Genomic DNA, 24418 nt, shown 5'->3' with positions numbered 1-24418 from the left:
TGGGGAGAGATCTCACGTTCCCCATGATAACGGAGGGGACAGCGGGCCTGAAGCGTCTCGTTTTCTCCCGTCGTAGTTTTCCAGCGCGGCGCCCACGTCGGGACTTCACCAGCACCTCAGCGGTGATCTCGTGTCTGTCTCTGGGCAGAACTACGGCGCTGCGCAGCGCGATCAGCTGCTCCGCGGTGTAAACATCGTAGCTTTAAAAAACAGCGTTTGTACTGCGCCAAACTTAGAAAAACTATAAAAAAGCTGTGTACAGGTTGTGTACACTAATGTTACTAACAACACACTATAAATATCATTTATAGTGATATTTACTAAATATCATTAATGTATAAGAAGTAGGTCCCATATACTGGTTTTTAAATGCTATTTGATTGATTTTTTATATTTTAAATGTTTGGTAATTACTAAACAATCAAACACTAATTAAATGATTAGCTAATCAGTAATATAAATGGAGCTGCTGTGTAGACAATATCAAGAGTTTTACCTGTCATTCAGAGGTTAATGCAGCCGTGCTGTTTCATGGAGACTGTTGGTTTTAGGCGGGAAACTCAGCTACCCTAGTGAAAGCTGATTTGTACCCCTGCTAAACAAGCTTTTACCAGCAAAACCAAGAAGGTTGTCACAAAAATAAGTTTACTGCATGTAAGTCAAGACCTTAATGAATGACACTTCTGTTATCTCTTTGAGCTGTGACAATTGTGGTCATTCCAGTTCAAAGTTCAAGTTCAAAGTGTGCCCTTCTGATTTTCTCTCAATTAATTCAAGATATTACTCATGCTTTAAAGATGACTGAGAGAAATGTGTACTGTAGCTCTGCTCCAGCACCGTGCGGACAGAGGAAGCCGAGGTGAGCGGAGGCTTTAATTTGTGACATCTGACGCATTAATGCGCTGTCATCAAAGTGGTTTATGGAAGCACTTTATAAACCAACCTGCGGAAAAGTTAAATCGTGTGTACAAACACAAAAACTAAAGCTGAATAAACACAGATGGTTGTCAGGGGAATGGCGAAGTTTAAAATAGCTGCGGCTGATTGTGACAGCTAAGGAGTGGATAACTTGAAGTCTCCCTCCTTATTTGATATAACAATCAGTCGTCCAACCATTGATTTGTGCACAGGTGTCGAGGTAACAAAGTAGGGTTAATTTTTATTAGCACTTGAAGCATGAATAAGCAGATTAGTCAAATCCGACTGAGACCAGCAATTTATGAGTACAGTGGCCTGTGGTGAGGTAAGCTACTGCCTATCCAGTGATGTGCCCGTCTAGTCTTGCTCCTTCCAGATTTCCTCGCTGTAGTACTGGCTGGATGTTGTTGAATGAGCTGAAGAAGTAAAAACACGACCCTCATAGCATCTTCCAGTCTGAGTCTGTGCACAGTACAGCAGATAGAAGACAAGACCATCCATCCTAATGTTTCACCTCTAAGCAAACTGCAGCAGGTCCAGCAATGTGCTAAAGTAAGTGGCCGAGGATGGGCCTCTGCATAGTCTTTATCAGGTGGGAGACCAGAGCTACTAGTGTGTAGTGTTTTTTCAATTTAGCATGTGTGGTCCCAGAAACCGAATCCAATTCAGAAAGTCCTCCACAGAAAAGATGTATGTGACCATCACTCAGAGCTAGTCAGTACAGGTCCTGAACAATCTGGGTCAGATCCCTTCTGGTCCTTCATTTATATTCACATTTGGTCAGATGACGTGAGGATAGTGGTAAAGGAATGGCGGTTGTGGCTGCTGGACGTAAGATGTGTGAAGGGGGGTTGTAAAGGAAGTTTGGCTGTAGCCAAATCTATTAAACATAAACAACTTTGCTATAATTGCCTTTGGAACACTTCACACATTTTTAAAATTTGTTATAATTTAATAGCTCGTGTACTGGATGAATTATTATAATTATTATAATCCCCACTAATGAGATAAAGAGCATCTGGATGCTGTGTCTCTAGGTGCCTAATTGTGTCATGCAGTAGCTCGCATGCTGTTGTGGCCTCGGGTTGCAGAAAAAAATGCACATTCAAAACAATAGGCAAGATAGTGAGTCTGGCAAAGTGACCATGGGAGAAAACAAGATGCAGGCCAGACAGGGGGAACAAGAGCCAAAACCAGAACCAGAACTAAAACAAAAATGCTGTGATGGCCTTTACCTCTTCACCAAAAAGTCAAAAGTCAAATTTGCAAAAAGCACTTAAACATAGTACATGTGCAAGAATGGACCAAAATAACTATTTGAAATCACTGAGACCCTGACCTGTCACATACAGTCACAAAAAATCTAAACAATGTTACTTGTTTTTTTGCATTTAGTTTTACATGCCCTGACATGTCTAAGTCCCCACCTTCACCATGCCACTTCTGGCTTTGTGTAACAGCAGATGTTACACTGTTCCTGACATTTCAAGTCCCCACCTTGGCCGTGCCCCTCCCCCGCCCTACTGTCTACAGTTGTTCATGCTGTTCATGATCAGGCAGTAAGAGGCAATAATAAAGTGATCACCATGTCCTGCTTCAGCAGAGAATTTCAGTTTGGTCTAAGTTATTCCTGTGTCTATGTATGTTTTCTTTGTTCTGTTATATTAGAACTCTTCTCTTGTATTTAATGATATTACTTGTGTGAGTTGTGCAAATAGGTTCTCTGTTGTCTTGTCTGTCGATCTAGCTTCTGTTTCTGTACTTATTATGCCTACTAAATAATATTATAATATTTCCCATTGGGAGTTCGGGCCCGTTTGTCAGCCATTAACAACAGCTTAATTAGATTCACAGCTCTAAATTAAAGTATGTAAATTAAGGTTAATGTAAAGTTTATCTGGTCAAGTTAATATTTTCTATGTAAGGTGTGTAAATTAAGGTTAATGTAAAGTTTATCTGGTCAAGTTAATATTTTCTCTGTAAGGGATTTTTTCTTGATAGTCTTCCTGCCACTTAGTAGCCTCCCTTCAGCCCAGTGGGTGTGTATAGTGTAGCCTTCTTTTTCACAGTTTAGCAGAGATTTATTATTTTTAAGCATAAAAAATATCTTTGTTACAAAAACATTAATTCATTAAATATGGATTTTAAAAAATCTACATTCTGTTTATGTTTTTAATCATTAGTTCAGGTATCCAGTTAGCAGAAAACATATACTCTCAGTAACAGTAGATATTACACTGCTCCCGACATTTAAAGTCCCCATCTTAATCATGCAGATAATGCATGCAAACAGATAAATACACTGATCCTGAGATTCGAAGTCCCAACCTTGACCACACACCCCCTATTCACTGCTGCGCGGGAATTTGCCAGAGTGATCTTGTAGTTTGTTTTGTTACACAGCTGAGCCGTGGTTTTCTGTTGTGCTATTTGTAACTATGTGCGGAGTTGATCTGGTGTGCGCCATATAACAAATCAAGCGCTCCCTTTTGATGCCACACCTGCTCCCTTGGAAAGGACAGACATTTTTGCATGCGACACAGAAGAGTGGAGTTACTTGTTGAGCACCGACTGAAATGGTAAGTTATGAGTTATTACACTAACTCCTATTATAATATTGTGCTGTTCAATTCACTTGTATGTGGTTTTCCCATTATTACATATTAACACAAGTAATGTGTACTGGAATTTCACAAGTGTAGCTTTATTAGCTAACGTTAGATGCTTGCTAGCTTGTCTGCACGTGCTATAGTGTCAAGTTTATAGCCAAGTTTGGCTATACCATTACTCCTTTTTACACTAATTTTCCCGCAAACTTTAAAATCTAAATAATATTGATAAAATAATGCAGCGGCGGGACAAGTATAAGACGTCACACATTAGACGTCGTCCACCTGCAGTGAAAAGATGCACAGGAGTGGGGAATGTTAAACGTTTCAATCAGCCGCAGGTGAGGAGTGCATTATTTTAGTATACCATGATCAGTCGTCGAGTGAAAGACTTTTGCGCGGGCGTGAAGGCCTGTTTATTTAATTAGCGCTTGAAAACAGCAGTGGGTGAGCTAAGCCACGCGTTAATACGATTACGGGACTAGGCTGTTGCTATCTTGCCTGTGCGTTTCATTGGTCGAGGGCGGAGTTAAGCTCCAGCGCCGTGCGGATAGCGGACACAGAGGAAGCCGAGGTGAACGAAGTCTAATTTATGACACCTGGTGCGGTACTGCACTGGCGTCAATTGTAAAACGCTCTGCCAGGTGCAGACTGTTTAGGTGCTTAGCAGTGATTAACTTCAACAGCAGAGGAATAATAACTAATTTGTGTGTATGTAATCATTTTGTACTTCAACCACTTCTTGTAAAGACTGATCGTATTGTGGTGGTATTTTAGTAGACTTTTAAAAAATTCTGCTATTTAATCCTGACCAGGCTTTATTGTTAGAGAATCAAGGCTTATGGGAACAATTTATTGATTTCCATAATTTGTAACACTTATCAATTATTTCATTATCACTAAGTCAATTTCAACCATTTAGTTCAGTCAGAATATGGTGACCCATATGACAAACTATTATTACTATTTTCATTGTTACAAAGGTAATTACATCAATACTAAATAACACTGTATTAAAAGCTTCAATGGTATAATTCGGCTGGATAATGTTGGTCTTTGTATTCACAGGAGGACAGCCCAAACGTAGGATCTACTGACAGTGGTGAATATAAAGGTAAGAAAAATTGGTGATTATAGGCTGATAGTATAGTGAGGACATGTATGGTTGGTTGGAGTTAACCGTTTTAGCTGTCAAAACAGATGGATCTCTGAAAGAATTAACCCTTCATATCTAACAGAATATATTCCTAACCCCACTTGATATAGAATAAGGAGTTGTTTGAATGTTTATCCACTAAGAAAATTTAGGCTATTTTAATAATATTTTAATATTATAATAAGGGTTTGCTAACCTCTATATCAGGCGATATATAAAAAGAAATCTGAATTTTTGTGGTTTCCATAGGATGGCCACACAAAGTAATGAAAGTCGTAAGAAAATAAAACCTGAATTGCACACACACATCGAAACACACATCCACACCCTGCCATTGTTTGTTGTTTCAAACATATTAAATTGTTTTTGTATTATTTTATTTACAGTTGCTGATATGACAGATGTCATTCATTCTGAATGCGAGAAAAAGGTAGGATATGTCATGTTTGCTCATGTAACTGGGTTACAGTTGGCTATCTGGAGTAAGCTGATTTCTTAACATGGTTCTTGTAATCAGAGATTGAGAGATTTCCCCCGGATAACTCTGCATACTTGCCTTTGGTTAAGTGAGTGCATGTAAATGCACTTACCATTTATTTTATTACAAAATACTTTTGTTATCAACATACTCACCTTCTATTATTCCATGCCCACAATATATTGTTGCAAGTTAAGTCACTTCCTTATAAGTCTGTGGTTGAAACAAACATCCTGGGATTGTTTGTCTTGTGTGTAAGATGGTAATGCATACGATGGAATATTTCTAAACAAGTCCTGTAATGCTTAAACTTATGTCTGAACCTAGTTAAATTTCATAGCATATTAGCTGAGCTAGAGAAAGAATTGAGTCCCACTGCCTTAAATGAGCAGGCAATTATGGTTATTGTCCATTTGCTGTGCTGTTGCAGTTTGGTGCAGAAACAAGCAACAGCGCTATAAGTAGCCAAAATTGTCCATTCCAGATATGGGGTACAGTAATTCAATTTTATTTATATTGCGCCTAATCACAAAGTTATCTCCAGGTATCATTCTGTAATGTCCTCACCAGTTGGAAGCAGCTGTATTTCAATACAACAGCTCTATTTAGTGTAAGGTATCAAACTAAACAATGTTAGATTACTGTACAAAGTGAAATAAAAGAGATGAAGATAGCGTATAGTAATCCATCACATCAAAAATTTAATCAAGACCACCTTATGTTTTAAAGTAGTCAGAAAATAGCTTATATGCAATCACATACTGTTGCAAATCCTTTTGATTGCAGGTTATGTTTTTATTATTGCTATGTAGCAATGTATTTTCATATGACACAGTATTCATCTTACAGTTGGCCATCAGCATCGCAAGTAAAATTCAAATTTGCAGGAAACATTGTTAAATTTGTGTGTAAAGTAGGTACACTGTTCCTGTCAGGAACACACGGAGGAGGACCCAAATGCACAGTGCGGACGAGGATTATAGTTAACAAACAGCGTTTATTGTCCAACGTAGTCAGGCGATCCAGGTCATACACGATAAATCTCAATTCTTCAGGTACAAAGGAACATGCAAGATCAGATCCGGTAAACAGGCAGAGGTACAGGCTAGGGCTAGACAAAACTCGATGGTCAGACGGTCAGGAAATTTACCACAAGGTCCAAGGCAAAGGTATAGACGAGGGTCAGGAATCGGAAGTCAATGATGGATGCAATCAGCAAACTATACGACTATACTAGAACGCTGGAATGTGGTACTGAGACTCGACAATCTGGCAACTGAGTGCTGGAGGAGGTGGATCTTAAATACCGGGTTTGATTGCTAACAACTGGCAGGTGTGCTTAATTAACCGGAGATAACAAAACGTGTGCTCTGGGTGAAAACAGGAAGTCCACAAAAGTAAGACAGGAACTAGAACCAAAACATGACAACCTAAGTCCCTTCAAAATAAAACAAAAAACAAAACCAAAACCTGACAGTTCCTGTGTGGATTAAGCCCTAATTGTTAACAGGAGTCATTTATTGATGCACTGCAGCTACGTAATCTCATGATCTGATGTGATTTTTGTAGTATTGATTGGTTTGATTAAATTTGTGAAATTGTATCCACCATAAGATACAAGTGATATCCCTTGTGTTTACAGACATTTTTTCGCTTTAATGATATGACTTTTTGCAGTCTCAAAGTCGTTTCTTTCGACGTCTCCAGAATCTGAAAAGGCATCATCATATGTGTGAACAACGGCATGAGAAGGCACAAACCGAGAGGTTAGATGACCAGAGAAAGAAGACCTTGAGCCTGAGCCAAAAGGTTAGCTGTACCACACACACTCTTAAATATACATTTGAGGAAGTGATTAGAAGTGTTATCCTTATATGCTTTTATGTCCATAAACTAGTAAGCATGGCCTCAGTCGCTGGTCTTCTCACCCTGCAAGAACACATGGACACTAACTTCAAAGTTTTGAAACCCGATTTTAATGTCAAGCATGTGACGAGTCAATAAATTATTACAGTACAGCAAATCACCACACTAAATATTGACCTACAGATCTGTTTCTGATCTGTGTTTCCTTACCCCACAGAATGAACAGCAATCGTCCAGTGACAGTGAGGGGACACTTATTCTGGAACACACTCCAGCTGACGTTGAAAAAGACCCAAATGTACCTGAGCTCAGAAGAACTGACAGTGTAATTGTAAGTTTATTTGTACAACTTCACATGCCAATTTAAGAAATGCAATGGCACCTCTCGGGTATTGTAAATGTCAGCATTTTTAGACAGGGCCACACTGACCTAATATATTTGATGCAAAAATGAAGAGGTTATAATATATAATGTTGCTAATTTAAAGCACGTTATGACAAGTAACAAAGACATACCGGTAGATTATTCCACAATTGCATTTTAACTCATCTTTTATGGACATGCTGTACTCCTTTATATCACAGATGTGCAGCTTCAGTCCTCAAGGGCCACTGTCTCTGCTGCTTTTCCAAATCTCTGCTAATTAATGTACCTTGATCAGACGTATTGGTTGGCTTTTCCAGCTGTTATTGACTGAACACACCTGGTCAAAGTAATCAGTAGTAGTTGGGTCAGGGAGAGGTGGAAAACCAGCAGGACAGTAGCCCTCAAGGAGCTCAGTTTGACACCCCTGCTTTATACCATAGTGTTTGTCAGATGCTTTGCAATGTAAATTAATAATTTAGCAACTCTCAACTCTCTATGCAGTATTACTGCTAGCCTGTATAGCAGTTACAATACTATGCTTCCTCCACTATTAAGCTGCTAGTACATCTGCTAATATCTCTACTCTATGAAGGTTGCGATTTAGCAAAATATTTAGACTTGATTTTTGTTTTTGTTTTTTTGTAGCTTGCCAGACAAATGCATGGCTATGCATCAGACCAATCTATATCAAGTTGTCAAAGCAGCGGGGATGAATATATTCCCGAAACTTCTGAATCAAAAAGTGAAGAAGAAGCAGAAGTTACAGAAAAGGACAGCCAACTTCCCGGAAATGGATCACCAACCACCGAAGAAAAGGTTCATAACCCCTTATTCTCACACCTTAAATGACACCAGAGGATCATCTTCACATGATGCAGACCACACTAACGAATCCTCTTCACCTGATACTTCTGACGTGACAGTTATGACTCTTAAGAAAAAGGCAAACGGTCGCAGACTATACAACAAAAAATTTTACTGTGCTTTTTGCTCCAAGGCATATAGCAAAATGGCACGCCATTTAGAGTCAAAACACAAAGAAATACCAGAAGTGGCAAAAGCGGTGGCATGCCCAGTAGGCTCCAAAGAAAGGAAAATCCAGTTCAATCTATTACGTAACAAAGGAAACCGTGCCCATAATAATCAGGTTCTTAAAGAGGGAAAAGGTATAATGATACCTCGCCAGCAATCCTGTAAACCTACCAAAGCAAGTGATTACTTGCACTGCATAAATTGTCAGGGTTATCTCAAAAGAAAATCCTTGTGGAGACACATGCAGAGATGTCAGCTGAGCAGCCAAGTTAAAGCATTGAAACCAGGAATGTCTAGAATACAGGCTCTCTGTAGATACGCTGACCCGGTTCCAGACAGCTTGAATGCAGAGTTTTGGAAGTTAGTACAAAATATGCATGATGACGACGTAACTAAAATTGTTCGTAAAGAGAAATGCATCCTGAAATTAGGAGAGCACCTCTTTAACAAGCATGGCCACGATGTCACAAAACATGACTATATCAGACAAAAGATGCGCGAGACAGGGCGACTAGTAATGGAAGGACAAAAACATGACCAGTTGAAGAGACTGTCTGATTTCTTTGTGCCGACTAATTTCGCTTATGTAATTGACACTGTGAAAAAAGTGGCTGGCTTTAATGCAAATACTCACACCTACAAAACACCATCTTTGGCACTAAAGCTAGGCCACAACCTCAAGAAAGTAGCAGATGTTTTGGAATGTGAAGCTATGATCTCTGGTGATCAGGAAACCATTGACAATACGCGAGTGTTCAAGCAGATATGTGACACTAAATGGAGTGAATGTATATCATCCAGCGCACTCAGGACTTTGAATGAGGCAAAATGGAATGCTCCACAACTTCTTCCCTTCGCTGAAGACGTGAAGATGATGCACCAGTATCTTGTCAAACAACGAGTGAAATATCAATCAAAACTCCAAGAAGAGCCGAACAAAAAGCACTGGGCAGAACTAGCAAAAGTCACACTTTGTGATGTGATACTTTTCAACAGAAGAAGAGCAGGAGAGTTATCCAAAATGTCTCTGAATGCTTTTACATTAAGAAATACATCATCTACTCATCCAGATGTAGAACTTTCTTTGTCTGAACTTGAAAAAAAGCTTTGCAAACACTTCCAACGCATAGAGATTAGAGGCAAACGTGGACGAAAGGTCCCTATTCTTCTTACCCCTGATGTGCTGGCATCCATGGAATTAATGGTCAAGACTCGCCGCAGCTGTGCTGTATTGGACGAGAATCCATTCATGTTTGGGAGACCACAAGCTCTAAGTCACTTGAGAGGTTCCGATGTGATTCGGCAGATTGCTCAAAGCTGTGGGGCAAAGCACCCAGAAGCCTTATCCTCCACAAAGTTGAGGAAGCACATGGCCACCATGTCCAAAATCCTCAACTTGAAGGAAAACGAAATGGATGACCTGGCTGATTTCCTTGGCCATGATATTAGAGTCCATCGCCAGTATTACAGGCTGCCTGAAGGGACATTGCAGTTGGCGAAAATAAGTAAGGTTTTGATGGCTCTGGAACGAGGACAGCTGTCTAAATTTAAAGGACAAAATCTTGACGAGATCATCATTGATCCAAAAGGTACAGTATAGTTCAAACATTGACTATATACAAGTGCAGCTCATGTATGCATATTGCTAAGTAAATTAATGGCAACTTTGTTTTATTTCTCATTTAAAGTTGTTTCTGCAGTCTTAGTAGACCCCAAATAGAAGTCCTGAACAGGCTCATGTGTATTCCAGGTTATGTGTAAAGTAAAACTGATAGGACAGATTTGAGGTCTTCTAACTTGGACTATTCCTCTGTCCCTATTTCATTGTATGCTACGTTGGTTTCTTAATTTTGTTCATGTGCTTTCTTAATGTTTGTTTTCCATGTGGTTGCTGTGTTTTCCAGAGAAAATAGCCTTGGATGATGATGCAACTGAAACAGAAGATGAGGATGCCACAAGCGTCTCAGATGCTGCCTCATCATTCTCACTGTCACCTACACAATCATCAGGTGTGTGGCTAAGTTGTAAATTGCTAGGCAGTTGCAGTGGTACTGGAATTCTTAAAGTGCATTTAGCAGATTTTTGAAAACCTGATGAAGTAGCTGTATGTGAATACAATGTTCAGACAATCACTCTGCAGGGTATCTGCTCTGTAGGGTATCAGTAAATCTGCAGATAATTTAGTATTACTTTGGACGATCTTTGAATTTGTAGTTTACAATTTCCTGATTTTGATTAATCTAATTGCTGAGGAAAAAAATCACCAAATTAATTTAGTGAAATTTTCACCTGATACACATTTTAAAAATATAACTCACAGAAACGTACAATACCGTATATTGAACATTTTGTAACGCGTTTACTTTAGGATATCATGTAATTATTTAACACTAGTACGCCTGGATTTTTCTTCCACCACTGATATTAAAACGCTAAGTTTTAATTCATTCAGATTTAAAGACCCATGTCTAACCACCTGTGCCTATGAACTGCTTTTAACTGTTTTTTTTTTTAGACAAGTCAGACTTGAAAAAGGAATCAACTAATAGCTCTACCCCTGAAAGAACCACCCTGAAACGTCCAGCCAAAGGTAATATTTTTTTTTTATTATTTGGAAAGAAAAGCATGTTGACATCTTTAACTTTTTTTTTACTTGTACAGTTCACACTGTCCAGTGCAATTGAAAGCGATTGATAGCTTCTACTTTGCTTTTGTCATTTTTATTTCTTTACACTTAAACCACAGGAAGTAAGAAAGAAAAAGTTTATCCTGTGACCTTTGTTTCTTTGACTTTTTTGTTTTTAAAAGGAAGGTCAGGTGAAGAGATGACACCAGTGTGTGAAGTCTCTGATGAAGCGCAAAAAAGGGGTAAGCTGTTTAAAGTTTTCTTCTGGTATTTCTTGTATTGTTGACACTTTTGCTACAGATGTTTGTGAAAACAACACCATCTGCTTTCATTTAATTTGTGGACACATTTTCTCTTGTGCTCTAAATAAGCTAGCTGTAGATTACTTTTTTACTGCTTAGAATGTCAAACAGCAGATGAAATCAGCTGACACTAACTTTAATGCCAAAATGACAGCAAACTGTTGGTGTACATTTAATCACCATTATATATTCTTTTGTAACAGTATACACAAATTATTCCATTTTTTTGATAAACACTGTATTGTGTACATTGCTATTCCCAATTTTTATTTATTTAGTGTCATTGTGCCCCTGTGCTCTTTGTCTACTTTATGCAGGGTTATCCCAAAATAAAAGAAGAAAGTGGGCTGAAGAAGAAGTCCAAGCTGTCGAGAAGACTCTGATGGACTATATAATCTCTGGCAGAGTTCCTGGAAAAAAAGAATGTCTCAAATGCATAGAGACATCCCCTGCAGCATTAAAAGAAAGATCATGGGAGGGAGTAAAATTTTATGTAAAAAATCGCATTGATTCTTTAAAGCGAGAATCCTTCAAAAGAAGGTAAGGCTTTACATTTCTGCATTCACACTAAGGAGGAAAAAGGTGATGAAAGGTGAGAAAGATGAAACAGGTACTGTACAGTGTTTGCTTTTGTGGAAGGGACTTTAAACTAAGCTGTTTGTAAAGTGCTAGTGCCTGTTCTGATTTAGGCCTGCCGCAGACAAGAATTCATATTCTTTTTTTTATTGTGCAGCGGTTACTCTGTATATCATTATTTATATTTTTTACTTTTTTTATATGACCGAGGATGGTCTGCTGCTAGCAATGTATGTCTGTATTTTACTTTACTGTACTTTAATTTCTCCAGTCATGCATTTTAAGGCAGCTATATAATTTGTGGTCATTTTATCAATGCTAGACATTTGTGGGGAATGACATTTGTGAATTGTGACCAAGTATGCATACATAGATAGGTACTGTACCTAATATTTTTTGAGCCAAATAAAAAAACAGTTTTGCAAAGTATTACTCATGGTTTTAAATTTGTATAAGTAAATCACCTACAGGTAATTTTGTAGAATCGCCACCTGGTGGTGATCAGTGATAAGAAAAGCTCCAGGTGTCCTCACCTGGATGGAAAAACCTGACAAAAAGTCAGTGTTGTAAATTTGAGAGATTTTGGTACCAAAGTCAATTTTTGTAGTCTAAAAAAATTGTACATTATGAACATGCCTTTTTAATGCCTTTATTACCACTAGAAACATGAGGTCCCCATGCGTAATCTGCTGGTCTGGTGGTCCCCATGTGGGAGGAAAAACGTGTATGTGTGTGTGTGTGTGTGTGTGTGTGTGTGTGTGTGTGTGTGTGTGTGTGTGTGTGTGTGTTGCGTCTCCAGCATGGGAAGCATTACATTGGCAGCCTGTGCTTGCTCAACACCCTGGTCCTATCTAATCTCTCCTGCTCTGAAACATCCCATTCAATTTCTTGTGCTGATAGATGCCAGTGCTCTTTGAGCCTTCTGGGAGTACAGCTCGCTCCTCCCCGCTTGTCTCAGACTCTCCGCTTGAGTAAGACCTCTCCAGAATCACCGGGTCAGCCCCCTATTGTAAACAAGCGAGATCTGATTCTCACAGACCCAAAGGTCGGGAGAAGGGCTGATAATCAAAATCCAGACAGCGGTCTCTTGTCTGCGCTCGCTTCGCTTACGCAGCCAGATGCTGATGAACACAATATTACAATACAACACAATATTGCACTCGGCTCGGAGCGTCTTCATGAAGAGTGATGCCTAATTACAAACACGCTCCCTGTGTTGGCCGGTGGTTTAACGGGACCTGACAGGTGACTGAGAGCTGTCGGCTGCTTTCAGCGCGGCGCTACATTCTAATTGTATTGCTCATTAAGCGATAAGTAAGAAACGAGCGACGGCTCTCGTCGTGTTTATGGACTTTCCTTTTGCATTTACACACACGGATGTCACTTAGTAGGCTTCACGCTACTTTCAATTAAATGCTTCCACCGTGCCAGCAGACCACTTTAGAACAATCAAGCAGCTCAGTCCTCTGAGGAGGCTCATATTACCCATGATGCAACTCAGTAAGAAATTCACTTTCACCTCAACAAACTGGGAAATGATTGAAATACTATATTGTAGCTGTACCATAGAAAAAGAACTTTACTCTCTATCTGCTACTATTGTCTAGCAACCCGACCACCTCCGAGACCCTCTGGAGAGGAAGGAAGTCATTTTCACCACTGACCACGGAGGACAACAGTCATGATGCTCAGCAGGAACACGCGTTAGGGAGGGCAGTGGAGGAAGGTCAGCGGGCCAGGAGGGACCAGGAGGCGAGAGGAAATGTAATAATGATAAACAGATTCTCGGCCACGGCGCCCATCGCCCCGTCTCTGGGGTACCCTTCCACCTTGTCATGTCCGAGGACCTTGCATAATGCCCAACAAAGGGACAGGCCGCATTAAAAGTATGTGTGTCTGCGCGTGTTTGCTGGGGCACTTCTAATTTATTGGCCCACTGATTTGCTGAGGTGTGTGAGGCCGCATGCGGCTCGGGGCGCCGGCCCGGAACGTCCAGGCTCTGCTTCATTAGGTGCTCACGCCCTTAAGCTGCTGACATTTCCAAACTTGTTCCCCAGACTTCTAATTGTCATGAAATATTGGACACAGTCGCCGAAGCTTGGGAGCCGCGTGACGGATTCGGATTTGACAGGCTCTCTATTCACCTGGACGCGCGGCAGAGAGGTCTGTTCACTATTAAACGGTGCTGGTGCAGATACAACATGGCAAAAAGTGACACGCAATGAAAGGCACATTTTTTATTAAGGTAAACAATCTAGTGTTTTTCACTTTCAGTGTTTTTTTTTTTTATCAGTGGTACAGTACAATCAGCACCACACACCTACAGTATAAACTAAAGTTTTCAGTACATTGTCCTGAGCACAGAATTCAAAAAGCTGCCATCACATCAGAACATAATCCTCGTAACAGCCTCAGTGGATTCTGGATTATATGTAACATACATTATGTCTTTCGTTCTCGCTCACTTTAACACAACAGCGCACAAAAACTCATCCAACGCATTTCTGTGGAGCCCATTGTTGATGCGCTCTGGCCTAAAAGGTTACACCAATAAATATTGAAAACAACAAGAGGACAGTATTGTTTGCAGTGGATACAGTGAAGGGTGGAGGTAAAGGACTGTTCCTGCACTTTTTGCACGGCTTTAATTACAGGCTCAGCGTTTCATGTGCGAAACATATTAAACGGTTTTGTAATATAAACACCGCGAGTGCAAAATATCCGCTGAAAGTCCTGAGAGGTGGTGCACGTGCAGTGGAAACCATTAACATCGTACGAACTGAACTGTGAGGAATCAGAATCCACGCTATTATTCACTCCCGCACACTGTGGCCGTGCTTTGGAGGCAACGCGGTGCAGTTACAATCGGAGACGCATCACATCACGCACGCTTGAGCCGTAATAGAGTGGACTCAGAGGAAGCTGGGGTCACATTCTAAAAGTCTATTTGGATGTTGAGAAGGAATTTATCGCTACGTCAGTAGGAAAAGAAGAAACCAACCACCATTCGCTTCGTTGGAAAACCGACAGTCCAATTTTAAAATAAACCACAATGATAAAAACTCAGAAAAGAGACATTTGTGGTGTAATTGTTTCACCCTGGGCACCAATATTTGGGCTTTTGCTAAAATACATAAATATTTGCTAAAAAATATCAACATCAGATGATCCTCTGCCATTTTTGGTTTAAAGTATATAGTAAGTATCAGCTACTAGATATCCTGCGAGGATCAGACTGTTACCCATCAGTCAGCTTTAATGAGTGATTAGCAGGTGGTAATAGATGAGTGAAGGAACAGTGTGTGATTGGACGGCAACTAATAACGTAATAATACCCACAAGCACACTTTCAGATCACAGTATTTACTTTGGAGTCTCAGTCGTTTCTGGTTGCGGCTCTCGCTTGGCTCCGTTCTTCTCTTCGGCTCCGTTTAACTCGTTCGCGGCCTCAGACGTCTGTTTCATCTCTGCCTCTGAAACACTCACGCGCTCCTGGCTCTCCACGTTGTTCAAGTTGTGTCCCGGGTCCTTGGCTGGGTTTTCTTTGTCCTGCATGTGATAGTTGTAGATGTTCATGACGAAGAGGAAGACGCCGCCGGTCACGATCACAGAGCCACACATGAAGAAGAGGTACTTGTAGTCGCCGAAGACGTCCACCAACAGCCCTGTGAGAACCAAGACGTTCTGCGTCAGTGTCTCCATTCACTTTACAAGTGTCAAGGTGAAGAGTGTGTGTGTGTGTGTGTGTGTGTGTGTGTGTGTGTGTGTGTGTGTGTGTGTGTGTGTGTGTGTGTGTGTGTGTGTGTGAGAGAGAGACAGTCAAAGCGAGCAGGAGAACAGCCGTGCAGGAGATGACAGAGGGCCATTACACCCTTCCTGGCTCTCCACTGGAGCTGCTGGAAGGCAATTTGGACGCCTGCTACCAAAACGAATCAGAGGCCAGGCCCATTCTCAGAGCCATGAATATCGAGCCCAAGTCTGCGGCAAAGTGACAAACGTGGTTTAGATCAGAGTTTTAACTGCAGCCCGCTACAAAGACGACCCCCCCTTCAATCCAACCAGGCCTCTGGACACGGATCAATGGGCGAGTGTCACTGTCTTTCAATGCCAGCCTGTATGACAGTGTGTCTGTCACTACCATGTACATCGGTCCCACCAATTCACAGCCTCAGCATCACGGTTACTTTACATTTAAACTGAATGCTGACTTGAATGGACAACGGAGACACAACTTTATTGTGTGTGTGTGTGTGTGTGTGTGTGTGTGTGTGTGTGTGTGTGTGTGTGTGTGTGTGTGTGTGTGTGTGTGTGTGTGTGTGTGTGTGTGTGTGTGTGCGTTTGGACCCGTTTCAGCTTTCTCAGTGCAGACTGGATCTGATTGATAGCGCTCATCTGGTGCACACACGCCAATGACCATCACCCTCATTAAGACAGTCCTTGATTGACTGAGAGGCAACCGAGTCCATCTGCCATCGTCACCTCTTCCTTTAATGTATTCACGGCTTAATTATGGCCCAGGTACAGGGCTTTAATGACGAGGGTTTGAACTGAGCGTCATTAAACACCCAAAGCAAGGGGCTAATTACGCTCGCTTACCTCACTTCCTCCTAATTGGATTGACCTGCAGGTTTGGGGGGAGCAGTAACGAGCGGAGTCGTTGAGGGAGGCATAACGATTGTGCCCCCCGGAGGAGAACCCGGGACATGCAGGGAGGCGCTTATTTACCCCCTCTAACGAGCGCCCCACAAACTTGGGGGCCTGTACGTGTTCTCCTCATTAAAACTCAGGTTGGAGGGAGAAGAAAAGAACAGCTGATTAAACCACATCCTCCGTGTTCATAGCAGCTATCTATCTATATCTATCTACCGAAGTCCCATTATCTTATCTTCATTGTCTATATTGTCAGAACAGAAAATTTCCATTACAGTCAATATTACATTTTTAATATATCTAATATATACCAATAATCTCTGATCTGATCATATTATCATTTAAAACTGAGAATTTGTTGTTTTAACCCAAAACGCTCTCAGGCCACATTCACAGTCCGACGTCAGATAAAGTGGGAGTTACCGTCATGTCTGTGTGGAGCGGACCCACGTACCTGCAGCAGGCGGTCCCAGCAGCATCGGGAAACACTCTATGATGGTGACCAGGCCGACGGCGCTGGGGAAGCGCTGGTTCCCCATCAGGTCCATCAGACATTCAAATATCAGGGCGAAGACCATGCCGAAGCCGACGCCAAAGAGCACGGCGTACGCCACCAGGAAGGGGTAGCTCCTGATCAGCGGGCACAGCAGGTGGCTGGTGCCGTTAAAAATCATGGCGAAGCTGAAGAAGTACTGGATGCGGGGCCGGATCCACTTGCTGTTGGCCACCAGGCCGGTGCCGGGCCGCACGAACATGTCCACGAAGCCCGTGATGGAGAGCAGGTAGGCGGCGGAGTACTCCTCCACGCCTTGGCTGATGGCGTAGGCCGACAGGAAGACGATGGGCGCGTACGCCCCGAAGATGAACATCATGTTCCCCACCAGGTAGATGACGAAGCCCCTGTCTTTGAAGAAGGACAGGTCCAGGAAGGTCCTGGTCCTCCCCGCGCAGCTGGCCTTTAGCTTGGTGCTGGGACACATGGGCTGCTCCTCCGCCTTCCCCGGGGGCCCGCGAGGGAGGACCACGGGCCTCATCAGGGCGCCCGCCGCGCAGCAGTTGAGCATCAGGCTCCCGAGGATGCACAGACTGCCCCTCCAGCCGAACTTGTCCAGCAAATACTGGTTGAGAGGCGCCAGGCAGCAGAGGAACACGGGACTCCCGGCCATGGCCAGTCCGTTCGCTAGGGGACGTTTGGTGAGGAAATACTTGCTGATGATGGTGAGGGATGCGTTCAGGTTCAGGGCGAGGCCACAGCCTGCGTGGGGCACAAATTGGAGAAAGGGAAGAAAACACAGTGACGTGCCAGAAATCGTCCGCAGCGTAAACTCCGAGCGGCCCTCGCTAAATTAAATTAAAGGTTCCATCTCATTTCACTTTTACCGGCTAAAATCTCATTACAGAAGGTTGGAATTATTTCAGAAATAATTCCTCCATTTAAGGAGAAATAAATTAGAGAGGCCGAGTAAAACAGCCGCTTCCTCGTTGTTTTACCCAAATTGAATTTAAGGGCTACAGGTAGTCGCTGAGACAGGTTCATTATCTCTTTCCAGTGTCAATTTAATCTCCTCAGCTCCCATGAAAAGGCTCATGGGAGTTTCTGCTGCTGCTGTAGTATTGGACATCTCGTCATATTTGCTGGGGTTAAGATAACATGTCACATTTCTTGACAGCTGAGGGGGAAAAAAACGATCAATCACAGCAAAGTCAAAAGTGTGAGGACATATTACAGACAAATACAAATAAATACATTTTAAATATAAAAATCCAAGTAACCGTGTTATTGAATTATGTATTAACTAAATTATTGTGTGACATCCTCCAGTACTTTTAGCATTATATCACAGTGCAGATAACAATAAACATGTGTAAAGTCCAACAGGATTATCCATAAATTGACATCTATGGACAGAAGTACACTTTCTATTCATGCCATGACTAACTAGGATGTTATCTCTAACATTTTATCTGATGCTGCTACTGTACGACTGAGCACACATCAGCCGGACTAGAACAGACTCAGGGAAAAGGAAAGGCTATGGGGCTGAATGAAAGGAGGATGCTGGAAGCTGCTTCTTCTAGCAAGACCGTTATTACTATATAATAGAGTAAGTAACATAAGTAAGATTTCCTAACCCAACCCTTACACTCTGGGCAGTATCTTACCTGGGAATATTTTTCATGTCTAATCTTCTATAAGATATATTTCTGGTAGCAGATTGCTAATGCGTGCTTCAAAAATACAGAAACCTATTGAAAGTCATTCACTTACTAAGTTAAGTTGTCCATAGGTATTTGCATATGCAGGCAGGTGAATGCATGTGCATGTGTGAGCCTTTAAGTCTGCAGGTGTGTCAGGCACCTCTGCCCAGTGCCTACGTGTCGGTGCCAGGGCACAGAGCGGGGCGCAGACGTGCCCTCAGGCTCCACACGTGGCCTAAACACTCGCTGGGCCTATTAATCCTTCACAGCAGTCCTTGTCAGGGTAATGAGCCCCGCGAGCTGGCACGGGGCCCCATGTGACAACCAGGATGGACGCCCACGGGCGAGAACACAGGGACGTAGAACAAGCCGGATGCGGCCAGGGATGCTTCTCTTTTAATTACCGTCCTAGTTCTGGTCTCCTTGGTGCTCTAACTGCCCCCCCAGTAGCTGAGAACGATGCCCCGAGACCACGACAAACAGCCCAGTCAGGTGGAAGCAAATCTGGCAACCCACAGTGTGTGGAAGCGTTTGAAAAGAGGGAGACGGCCAAGCCTCCAACCCCTACAGGTCCCAACCAGGTCTGATGGGAACGGTGAGCAGAAATGAGTTGGCTCATTCACTTGATTAAAAATCCTTAGATACTTTGTCTTTGTATTGGAGGCTGTGAACTATTGGGCAACAAATTATCTATGGATTCCCAAAGAATAGAAGCAGGAAAATCTATAAATCCGACAAAGTCTTTTCTGAATAAAACAAGAAAAAGATTACTTGAGAACCTCACCTCCAATGACGCCAACAAAAAAGTAGAGGTAAATGATGGAGCTGCCAAAAGAGGCGGTTACCATGGATACCCCACACATCAGGCCTCCCAGCATGACAATTGGCCTGCTTCCAAAGCGATTGACCAACACACTGCTCACAGGTCCTACGGAGAGAAAACAAATAAGAAACAAGGGGGGATCAGTTCAAAATCAACACGGAACGAGTTTCAGTAATTAACTTAGGAAGAACGTCTAAAGGTCTAAAGCAAGGGCAAAGGGTCAACACAGCAGATGATGCAACACCTTCACACTTTAGCATCCATTGCAAAGCAACTTTGGCCACCCATTATACTCCCCCATAATGTAAAATACTGAACTCAGTGATCAATCAGCAATTAAAAAGCCCTTTATATGCTGTCACTCCTCCCTTCATCCACAACCTTGCCTGAACAACTGACATTGCAGCAAACGCTAATGAAAACTTCTTCCCATTCATTTCAATAACAATGATTCATTTTCTCAAATCTCAAAATAAATGGGGGCGGCATCGCTCAGGCTAATATATGTATAGGCTGTCACGGTGACTGAAAGCTGAACATGCAGTTTGATTTCAGACATCCCTCTTACTGTCCAACGCTCATCAACAGCATGAGGTTATGATATGTTACTTTTATAATTATCACATATTATCAACTTGTGAATTTGTACTTGTTTACAGTCAGTGCCTGAATGTTTAAATTCATGTTTCTTTTCGACAGAGCAGGAATCAATAAGGAACTGTTACATATGTTGGAATTAAACATGGCTTCTTTGGAACGTTTACCTTAATTATAACAGAATGGTTGAGATGAGTCTCCTCGTTATCAAGTCTGTTCGACTGGTTGATATCTACACTCGTGACACGGTCCAGAAAGGTTTTAATTCATAGTACAGAACTAGCAATATAGCATGATGGTGATTTATCTTATGAGGCAATGTTCTACAGAGAGCTTTATTTACTTTTCCTTCAATTTTCCAATTTTCCTTTCCAATTTTTACAGCTGTTGCACCGATTATGTTCCCCTCAGCCACTAAGTCAAATGACACTGATTGTTTAGTTGCAAACAAACCCAAACGATACAACATCAGCAAAGTTTACTATGCTCACAGCTGAAAATGAATGAGACTGCTATGTCTTGCAGTTGTTCGACGGGCGAAAAGCTTCACGCTGAGCCGTAAAAACCTGCCCTCAAACGCTGCACGCCGCTGTAACTACAGCACGCGATACCAAAATATCCATCTTGCTGTTTATACAGTTAACCAGGCGCCTGCGGGGGTCAAAGATAGATCATCTTTCTCACTGCAGCTGTGTCACAATAGGGCATCTCCCACAATACCACCATTTCCACTGCCATTAGAACTTTATCATTCGGACTCCTTGAGTCAGAGGGTTTGTGAAAAGGCTGTCATGTCTCTCCCACGGGGACCTGGCGTCAGACCTCAGTGTGCTGAACCGTCCTCTGATATATTCCCCCTGTCTCCATCCTCCACTGGGTGACATTGCTGAAGCTCTGCCAAGGACATTATGATAAAGCCCTGTGCCTGAGCCACAGTGGAGAGGAATATTTCACCAGTTAGTCCTCCCGAGCCGCGCGCAGGTGAATCGCACGCCCCGACTTCTTCTAACCTTGAAAGTATCTGCTGATAAATCCGTCTGAACTTTTATTTTGGTGGCAAATGAGTTGTTTAGGGCACCCGGAGGAACCGGCGATAGCGTGGAATCGAACAAAGCCGCTTTATGAAGTTGTTCTGGATTCGACGTGGTCAAAGCAGTGGTGGGACGTGACATGAAGTCTGTTGAGCATCTCGTGTGGACCCACTCAGGAACATGACAGACCCTCTTCCGGACCCCCTGCAGTGCACGTGGCGACTTGTAAACTAAAATGTACTGTGTAAAGGGCCAAAGTTAAAGTATTAAATGAGTCATCATGGATCATATAAATGAAAGTCAGGCGAGTGGTGCATGCTAACAGCACTGTGCGTATTAAGGCAGCCTGCAGCTAGTTCACTGGCTGCAGTCGCTCATGTGAAGCCAATTTATCGCCCTAACGACTCACACAACAGTTGTTGTGTTTGTAGAAAAGGAGAGAGGAGCAGTGAGAGTACGCGACTTCTAACAGAACAAACCTGCTTCTAATCGACCCCTGCTACACTACACAAAGCGTTTTCTGGATCAAGTGAGACACAAACTGTTTCCTTTGAATTTCTGCACGACCTCTGACCGAGCCCTCGGACCGTTTCCGTGCGGTCCATCCATTATGTGAACGGCTTGTCCTGGTAAAGGCCGCGGGGTCACGGACCCCGTCGCGGAGGGGCCGGGCCCACCGGAACCGGTCGCTAGTCCGTCACAGACCACCATTCACGCTCACACAGGGAACCTCCAGCTGTGAAGGGTTTTCCGTGATTTAATCAGCAGAATTCCGCATTGAAGCTTTCCGTGCGTGTTATTATTACTTCCACGGACGGTCTGGAGTGATGCAGACGGCACACGTCTCACAGCAAACGCTGAGCGGTGACTCGCTGACAGTCAGCTGACCCTTAGCTCAGTGGTGTGTTCAAGCGCACCCTTTTTGATCAGCAGACCGTTATCAGTGCTAGTAGCCAGAGGTGAGTTTGGTTTGTCCTGAGAGAAAACAAAGATTAAAAAAAAAAAACCTGAGCCCAGTTTAACCTGTTGGCCGTTGTTTGCTGCCCAGCACAAATGCATTCTCCAGTATTGATTCAAACACATGTGGTATGATCTCTGGTTTCACTGAAATATATGATGCTATATATATCGCCGCGATATATATGATCAATATATGATGAGATCACCTAGAAACCTCATAACATACATGTACAAATGTATACGTGGTCCAAACAGCCCCGCCCTCCTTTTCTTTCACTGGGACTGGCGTCACTTTCAGGCAGTGCCGATGCTCCACTGACGCATTCTTGACCTTTGCATGGCGTTTGTAAAAAACTCTGTCGCTCAGTGAGGGAGAACGACGCAAGGCTCGAACAGGAAGAGCACGGCCGAGCGCGCTTCCTGCCAGGCAGCGGCGCTGAGGATCTGAGGTTGCCTCAGTCAGGATGAACAAACGGGCCCAGGAGCCGGTAAAGCAACGAGCAGCACGGACGACGTCCTCTTCACATTTAATCAAGTAGTCTATAAAACACCTGGATACAAATCACCTCCATATATAACAAAGGCCCTGCACAATTTTAGTGATAAACCTGCAGCCAAACACAAATAAAGTCGACTATTCATCGATGATCCGGCAGCTCAGATGCATTCACCTACAAAATCTACTCAGCGCTCCTGATAACAGTGATTGTCTTTGCTAACGGGCCGACCGAAGCGACAGACTGATTGAATCAACTCACCCCCCGCATACATGGTAGCCAGCATTATGGAGGAGATCCATGCGATCTCGCTGTAGCTCGCCCCCAGGTCCTCCTGAATCTCTTTGAAGAAGATGGACAGGGCTTTGGGCGTGGAGTAGGCGAATCCAATGGAAATGTGAGCCCCGAACACCACGATCCAGCCCCAGCCGCCGTCCTGGGGTTTGTAGCCCAACTCATTTGCTGGTGCACGGGGCATGTTCCTGTTCAGGGGAAACAACAGGGACACCAGCTGTCAATTCAAGCTACCGGTCTGAGGAGCGACTTAAACGCACCTACACGTGCACTTTAGCTGATGGGTTTTGAAAATCACATCAATCTCAGGCTGTTTTACAAAATTAACTAGTATCAATAAAACAATGTGAGATGTGAAGTTTGTTTAGTCTGTTTGTAAACAGCAGGAACTGAAGAGTTGTATAAACATGATTGTATTACGTTGTGTACAAACCTATAATTATTGGGTGCTAATGTGTAATAATCGTTTTACAACCACCGAATGAACAGACCGCACGTGACAGCGCGTGAGTTCAGTGTCAGGTATCATGAGACAGTGCGAACTACTTTACTTTATTACGCGTTGTTAGTGGTGTAAACACACCGTTGGTCGTCGGCAGCTGGGCAGATGTTTGTTTCACTCCGCACAAGGCTAAACGTGTGACTATTTGTCAGAAACGCTTAAAACTAAACCATCCCAAGAGTAACGTGACATTAGACGTTAAGGTTGTCAAGTAAAGAAAGTCTGGGTAGTTCCAGTCCGCCTTAAAAAGTCGGAAAAAATAACTCCGCACGTGGACTATGATCGAAACCCGGAGGAACAAAAGCTGCAGCGTTAAAGCTCTCACCACGAATTGTAAAAACGCAAACGCGCACGGGTTGTGACGGGTCGCGTGAATGTGGAGTCGGCCTTACCTTTCATTGACTTCGCAGCACGTTTGTCACCACAAAGTGGCCAAGAGTTCAAGCTGCTGCTTTATTTGACGTCCTGTCACGTGGCAAACTGATGGGTTGGAGGGAGGCGGGGGGGCTCCAGAGCCCGGACCAGTTTTGAGGATCAGTAGCTCGACGACTTAAGTCTGAACACGCTGAGCAGCGCGAGCCCCGAACGGTTCGGATCCAACCATTCAAGTCAGGCCATCATACAAAATTAGAAATTAATAAAACTGACCACATTTCAGTTTTAATAGTTTTATTTTCAAATTATGTGCAATGTGAACTTCACAGTTGAGCTCAACCACCAATATAATCAACCCCCCCCCTAAAAAAAACAGAAACCAGCAAAATAACAATGAGGAAATGCATGAAGAACACAATGAAATAGCACCATAAGCGATGCGTGAGGACTGGCTGCAGACGCAGCTCTGAGGCAGCCGGAGCATGCTCGTAGCTTGACTGGTGTTTGAAATGAGACGCGATGTCGTTACTTGGTGTAATGCTTAGCTGCAGTGACATGTT

General features: G+C 42.8%; 2 protein-coding genes across 5 annotated transcripts; one reads left to right on the top strand and one right to left on the bottom strand.

Moving 5' to 3' along the window:
* The first annotated feature begins 374 nt into the window (after positions 1–374).
* On the top strand, positions 375–12682 carry LOC114856073 (mastermind-like protein 3). 4 transcript variants are annotated; one of them, XM_029151706.3, is made up of 12 exons: positions 375–2798; positions 2858–3497; positions 4596–4641; positions 5070–5113; positions 6839–6970; positions 7245–7358; positions 8040–8210; positions 9228–10015; positions 10331–10435; positions 10942–11016; positions 11235–11294; positions 11672–12682. In XM_029151706.3, exons 7-12 carry the CDS (start codon positions 8056–8058, stop codon positions 11896–11898), a joined length of 1410 nt encoding a protein of 469 aa, XP_029007539.1. In that variant the 5' UTR covers positions 375–2798; positions 2858–3497; positions 4596–4641; positions 5070–5113; positions 6839–6970; positions 7245–7358; positions 8040–8055; the 3' UTR covers positions 11899–12682. The 4 variants fall into 4 exon arrangements, with proteins under 4 accessions (XP_029007539.1, XP_029007537.1, XP_029007536.1 ...); XM_029151704.3 differs by having other exon boundaries at positions 6869–6970; positions 8040–10015; XM_029151703.3 differs by having other exon boundaries at positions 8040–10015.
* Positions 12683–14152: 1470 nt separating this feature from the next.
* Positions 14153–24006, bottom strand: LOC114855887 (monocarboxylate transporter 2-like). The gene is made up of 5 exons (XM_029151400.3): positions 23876–24006; positions 22949–23169; positions 19564–19707; positions 17035–17835; positions 14153–15595 (listed from the first exon to the last, which is right to left on the bottom strand). The coding sequence occupies exons 2-5, from the start codon at positions 23163–23165 to the stop codon at positions 15294–15296; spliced, it is 1464 nt and encodes a 487-aa protein (XP_029007233.1). The 5' UTR covers positions 23166–23169; positions 23876–24006; the 3' UTR covers positions 14153–15293.
* Between the last annotated feature and the right edge of the window lie 412 nt (positions 24007–24418).

The sequence above is a fragment of the Betta splendens genome, chromosome 5, assembly GCF_900634795.4.
Source record: "Betta splendens chromosome 5, fBetSpl5.4, whole genome shotgun sequence".
NCBI lineage: Eukaryota > Metazoa > Chordata > Actinopteri > Anabantiformes > Osphronemidae > Betta > Betta splendens.
The sequence above is the reverse complement of the archived record's forward strand: the minus strand, read 5'-3'. Positions and strand labels throughout refer to the sequence as shown.